Source organism: Buceros rhinoceros, unplaced genomic scaffold, assembly GCF_000710305.1.
Source record: "Buceros rhinoceros silvestris isolate BGI_N320 unplaced genomic scaffold, ASM71030v1 scaffold43557, whole genome shotgun sequence".
Lineage (NCBI taxonomy): Eukaryota > Metazoa > Chordata > Aves > Bucerotiformes > Bucerotidae > Buceros > Buceros rhinoceros.
In genome coordinates this window covers 1-6,710 of record NW_010423574.1, presented here as the reverse complement: position 1 = coordinate 6,710, position 6,710 = coordinate 1, and the positions used below count along the sequence as shown (strand labels likewise).

At 38.9% G+C, this 6,710-nt stretch overlaps 1 protein-coding gene across 1 annotated transcript in view; it reads left to right on the top strand.

Annotated features, from left to right (window-relative positions):
- The window catches only part of PIGK (phosphatidylinositol glycan anchor biosynthesis, class K), a gene marked incomplete at both ends in the record, with an annotated part of 14,163 nt that extends 11,260 nt beyond the window's left edge, over nt 1–2,903 (top strand). Inside the window, one exon of the mRNA XM_010140453.1 lies at nt 2,731–2,903. Coding sequence (XP_010138755.1) covers nt 2,731–2,903 — 173 coding nt within the window. The remainder of the gene's footprint in view (nt 1–2,730) is intronic.
- Nucleotides 2,904–6,710: the final 3,807 nt, after the last annotated feature.

Genomic DNA, 6,710 nt, shown 5'->3' with positions numbered 1-6,710 from the left:
TTCCTGCAAAGAATGAGACATCTTTTTTCATAATCCACTCCACCTACTCTCCACCTGCTCCATCTCTGTTGCTAAGGGATAGCATAAAGCTGTGCATATGACTGACTTGCGGTTTGATCACAATTCCAAAAAAGTAAAGACTAAATTGAAATGTCACACATTTTAACTTCTAAAATGAGACTCAAATAAATTTCCAAATGAGATATAGTTTGTCATAAAATAGCCAAAAATGTTGTTAAGAAAAGTCAAGATAAAGTTGCCATTTTGGGGAGTTGTTTAGCTTTATTTGAATAGTGACTTATTTAAAAAAAATTGGAAAATTTGACACATGGACAAATGTGTTTCGTTTAGCATTTGCCTTTTTTTTGGTCAGAAGACCTCAGTGATTAGTGCTAGTCTGCCGTGGTGTAATTGCTTTGTATTCCTTCTTTTCTCATATTGGTACGGGATAAATAGATTTTTATTACTGAAGTTGTCTTCTCAGTGCCATTGCATGTTTATCGTTTAAGATCCATTTCAACTTCTTATGGTAGGGAATTGTTGTGGGACAGGTTAGAAATATTGGGTACAATATCAATTTCCCCCTTTCTGTGCTGATGCAATTGTTTTGGGACAATTGCCAGCTCTGGAGATCTTGGAAGGAAGACTTAGTGGTATAACTGTGGCATAGATTTATGCATCAAACAGCAGGGTTTAAATGAATACATAGCTTTTATACCTTCAGAGATTCAGTGTTTATGTTTATCACCTTAGTGGGAACAAAGTTGAAGAAAACCGATGGCATTTTGGTGAAACTGGAACTTAAGAGGTCTTTGACAAGTGGCTTTGTATGGGAGTGTGATGCTGATGAGTCTAGTTCATTTTCATTTCACAGGGAAGATAACAGGAATGTTTGATCTGTCCTGGTCTTTTTTTTAGCAGCTGTGCAATACTCTGCCAACAAGAGGGTTGGGAATCATTAAAAAAGTGCTCAGTTGATATGCGTGCTCGTATCCTTCAGTTAAGGTAAAGGTGAAAGTGAGATGAGGTCTCCCTGGACCAGCAGCCTAATGCCATATGCTTACAGGTTTAGACAAAAAAAGACGAAGTATGGAAGACGAGCTGTGATGGAGCAGGAGGAATGGGGAAATAGATCCCTCCTCTATGAAGAAAAGCCAGATACATGGTTTCGTCTCTGGGAAACTTTTTAAATGCATGTCCCTGTTGTCCTAACAGAAGTAGCCACACCAGCCCAGGCATTTTGTGTCAAGCTGAGCACAGAATTTCTGCTGTGGAGTGTGGACTGAAACTCACAGGTTTTGTCAGTTGTAATCTGGGATAATTGAGGTTGCATTTACATTTAGCAAATATAGGACCTGTGGTTTTTGTCCTAAGAATGCAACCTTCTAAGAGATGACCAATGGTGTAATTTGGTGTATGATCCTGTGACTGATGGTCCTATTTGTGAAAATCACTTGGAGAATTTAAGATTAAGGAAGATGAGGACCCATGTGGAGAGCATCCTTCATAGTCCTGTACATTAATCTGTTCTGTTAAATGTTCTTTGTTCCTGGAACATACAAGTACTCACCCAACCTACACCGATACCAGGTAGTCTGTGGGTTGCCCATGAAACAGTTGAATGGACAGCAACATTTGCTCATGAAACTGTCCAGAGCACTGCAGAGCTGGCACTTCTGACTAGCAGGGATGTGTGTCTAGCCTCTGTGTCTAGTAGGGTTTTATGTTTGGTTGTGAAGTGCCTTCTAAGGATTGAGACATGATTGGAACTTTCCAAGCTCATCAAGGAGGCTAGAGGGAGAGAGGCCTTGGGCCGCATTTCATGGCACTTGAAGCTATGTAGCATTATTAATAAAAATACAAACCAGTTCTTATTTAGTATATTACATTGTGTGCATTACAAGATCCCTTGAAATAAGGAATCTGACCAGATGGGAAATATTAGAGACACTTGTAGCAAGTGTGGTTGGTCATGAGCAAGAAAGGCATTGTGTCCAAAATGCATTGGTTTTGCCTCGAGTATCTGCTGGCTGCATGACAGTCTTGTTATTTAATAGGCATGCTGTCTTGTGAGATATTCTAAATGCCACAACAAATCTGCCACTGTTACACCTACTTGTGCAACTTTATGTACCTTTTAAACAGTTTGTAGTGCGGTTCTTGTCTTCCAGGTGTTGCAGTGTGTGCTGAATATAGTGGATCTGATATGTAGACAAAATGCGTAGGTAAAATAAGTAATAAGGTATATAGCTAATTTGTGGGTTTTACAGGATGTCTTTGTGAACTTAATACATTGGATATTTGAAGATCCTAATTCTGCATTAATTTGCAAGCTATAAACAAGACTAAGGTTTTTTCTTTTCGTCAAAATACACATTCCTGATTCTTTATGAAGCCTTGATTATTAGCTATTCATCAAGGTGTGTTTAATCTTGCTTGCCTCCCTTTGTTAAATATGAAGAATTTACATCCAGTTGTGATTTTTGGAAGGTTATAGCAGCGTTGCTATGTTGTATATTCAGAAATACCTTTGTGCATTTAATCGGATTTAGCTGGTGGTTGGCTTTCACAGAAACATTTCTAAACTCACATAATTGTGAGGATAAAGAAAGGTTTCTGAAATTGTGTAATCAAGATGTTTATGCCTCTAATGTTTTTGTTCAATCATTGGTTTTTTTTCAGCTGTGGAACTTGTCGTGATGCAGGATATGATTGTCCCTTGGTTTCCAGTTTCAGGTCTGTCCAAAAAGTTTGTGTGTTTCCACGCCTGGGCACCGAACCGATCTCTTTCAGCGAGACCCACAAAATGTTCTGATAACAGACTTCTTTGGCAGTGTGAGAAAGGTGGAAATTACAACAGAGACAATTTCTTTGGACAGGGACTTACCTGGTTTTGAAAGCAAGTAAGTAGTCATTATTTAGACTTGATTTGTATAGCTCTGTGCCACAGAAACAACATAGGTATGTAACTGTCAAGGAAAGGACTGATTTCCTGTAATTTCTCACTGAAAATCAGGGAGTTAGTATGGACCTGCTACTACTGATAAAGTTGGGATTTGTTTCAGTCTTGTAAATAAATACTGCTAAAGACCAAAGTGTGCATGTTAACAACAAAAAAATGAGTCTACTATTTCCTTTTTTCCTTAACATTTCTTCTTTAATATGTAGAAACACTTCATTACTGTAAATTCCTGCTTGTAATAGTTTATTCCCTCAGATAAGCTCTGAGCCATCAGGTAGTTGTTTTGTAACAGCCAGCTTTTTAATAAGTATCTTGCTTCTATTCTGAGAATTAGCTGGCTTTTGACATTAGCCATCCTGAGAATTTCTGTTGCTGAGATGCAGTCATTCATTTGAAAGAAATTGCTGGTGGAAGTTCATTGATAGAAGTTGTAACAGGGCTTCCATTACTTTGTGGGTGAAGAAAGAATTATAAACTAGTTTGTAGTTTTGGTATTCTGTTGCCACCTATTGGGAACATGTAAAGGAATACGTGCTTCTACTGTAGAGTTTATTTGTCATTGCAATTTCTGTTGCATCTTTTATGTTTCATGATACTGTCCTCTAGGAGGGGCAAAAAAAAGGATTGAAATAGAATCATAGAATGTCTTTGGTTGGAAGGTACCTTAAAGATCATCTAGTTCCAACCCCCTGCTATGGACAGGGACACTTTCACTAGTCTACTAAACCAGAAGTGAAATATTTTTTTAACCCATAAATTTATGTTAATTATTGTCTATCTTGTTGTTTATTGTTTCTTAAATCAAAGAATAAGTTAGTGGATAGCAGTTTTATTAATTTTAAACTAGACAAGGGAGGTTTAGACTGGAAATTTGGGAGCATTTCTTTTCTGAGAGGGTAGTCAAACTGGAACAGGCTTCCTGGAGAGATGGCCAATGCCCCAAGCCTGTCAGCGTTTAACAGGCGTTTGGTTAATGCCCGTAAGTAAAGGAAATGACTGACTGGGATTTTCAGCTTCTATTTTTGAGTTAGTTTGTGCTAATATATGAAGATTTTTTAGATATCTGATGCACTGCTGAATTGGAAGCAATGTTGAGAAATGGGCAGTCGTGCACAGAGAAAAATATTATCCTTGCAGAATATTCTGATATTTAATGAAAGCTGTATTACGTTATCACGGCAGTTCTGGTTAACTTCAATCTGAAATCAGAAGGGGTGGAAACAATCTAGTTTAATACCTAAATAGTTCTTTAGCTTGAGACAGTCTCTGAGAATGCGTACACCTAGGAATGGAAGCACACAGCAGCAGCTTATGGAATACTGCCTCACGTCTTTAACATGTGTGACCATTTTTAGGTGGTCTTGTGTAAAACAGTAAGTTAATTCATTACACTGTATTCAGACACAGTTTTCCAAACAAAATACTTCAGCTCTCAGTTTCTTGTTATCACTTTGGAGGAATTCATAGCAAGTGTGTTTTTAATGGAGGAGAAAGTAGAAAAGTGGTGGAAAATTGTAGTATAGCTGTGTGGTTAATGACATGGAGTGCTTAATAAATTCCTTAAAAAGAATTCTGTACCTCTTGGTATGACAGAGATCTGTTTTGCTACCACAAATTTAAGAATTATAGCTCGAAGTGAGTTTGTTAATTAAAAATGGTAATGATTTTTGAAAATGCAGTTTTGGAGGGTCTGCTCTGCAAGAACCAGTTACTCTGGTTTTATTAAAGAATATTATAAATGTTAGACATATCTGTCTCTGAGGGCATGCAGAAGTCTGAACACTTCACAAATTATGTGGGCTTTGAATAGATACTACCCAGATTGTCCTAGATTAATGTAAGAATGATCCTTGAATGAAACACTGCGAGTGCAGGTTCTTAACCTCCTCAATGTTGGTTAAACCATTGTGTGCCTTTTGGGGGTGTGATGGCTGTTGCTGCCCCAGATTGCAGTCTTATGTAAAACAGCTGAGCACAGCCTGGTTTATTCTCATTCCTGGTTTATTCAAAGGGTTTATTCTCCGTGGTATCATTGGGAGAGATCTAAACCCAGCTTATTAAAAATGTATAATCTTGTTCATGCCTAAGATTGTTTTAAAAGCCTTTGTGAAGAGGAAAAGTCATGTAGAATTGAACTTGTGCCCCTTAAGGGTTTGCAAAAAGTATTTGCCAGGAGGTATCCGACAGATCACAGATTGGACAAAAAGCCATAAACCACTTGATTACACAGGTAATGGGTAAAGAGGATGCTGTCACGTGAGACATTGGGATTGTGCTGCTGGCAGACTGTTCAAGTTTTCATCTAACTCACTGCGGTGACTTTGCCAACTCTTTTCAGTAGAAATCTGTCTCTTTGTTACACCATTGCTTAGCAGTTACTTCATAATGCCGATCCTCTCCCAAGCTCAGCCTGAGCTGTAGCTGTTTCCAGAGCAGAACTGTCCGTTTCATGTCGAGCACAAGCTGTGACATTTGACAAGTGAGGCCTTTGAAGTCTCTTCTGGCTTTGGCTGAGACTCATACAGAGAACAACTACTAATTAACCAAAAGAAGAGGCTTTCTTTCTATCCACGTAGTGCTAGGTGAGTATTTGTGAGTAGAAGCTGTAGAAAATAAAAAGAATCCTCTGCTGTTTCTTTTCTTCATAGCAGTATCAATCTAAACTGTGTTCACTTCAAAGGGTTTGTTCTGCAGCTGCCACAATCCTGACTGGGTTTGTAGCTGCCAATTTTAGGAGAAAAATGGACAATCTAGGGGTCCTGAGGCCTCAGCTGGTGACTTTTTGTCTAAATCCCCACGGAAGAGCAAAAAGTAAACATTAAGGTGTAAAAAAAAAAAAAAATAAAAAAAAAATAAAAAATCCTGTCTTTGGAGAAGGAGCCTTGCAGAGTTTAATACATCTGATAAATTAGGATGATAATTCCACAGCCAGTTGAGACACTTTCTCCTTTTCAGGAGGAAAGATGTGTATCTGCAGAAAGCTTAGGTAAAATTGGGATGAATATTTCTTTTGAGGGTAGAAAGAAGTGAATTAAAGACAGCATCATATAAACCCCTCCCAGTTTCATTGCTTTTGAGAACTGGGCTTTATGTTTAATACTTCTGTTAAGAAGAATTGTGGTGCTACTGGCAGCACCTGTTTTCCTAAAAACAAATAAATTGCCCACTTGCCTTAGGGAGGGTGCTTGTCTGACAGAGAGTAATGGTAGTTGGTTCATTTGCAGTATGATAACAGCTGATGTTCTCTCAATCTATTGTTTTGTGTGTGTTAAGTGTTTTTTTTTTTTTGTCGCTTTCCCGTCCTTTCTTCTTTTCCAGCAGTTGTTTTCAGGTTGATGTGCTCAGTAAGTAAGGTTGGGGACGTTGGGGATGCAGGCTGTGGACCAGTAGAGGAGGTTTTTGGCTAGTAGATGCTGCTCAGCTCAATGGGCTTTTCTTAAAGGCTGGGTTTGTTCTGAGAGCGCCGCTCATTGGTTTTTTTTTTTTTTTTTCCCCCCTGCTGCTTCAGGTTTGTCATCCTTCTAAGTTTTATAGATCATTTTTAGGACTAATTCTGAAAGTTGTCTTTCTCAAAAAAATTCCCCGTTCTCATTTGCCTCCTGATTTGCCGTTACATCGGCGATAAATCCGTGTCACCTGCTCTTTTTTCCACACACCCCCGCGCCCCGTGTTTCGCACCTGCTCCTTGCGCGCAGGCTTTGGCAGAGGGCGGTCGCTGCGGCTGTCGTGGCGCACAGCCCCTGCCCTG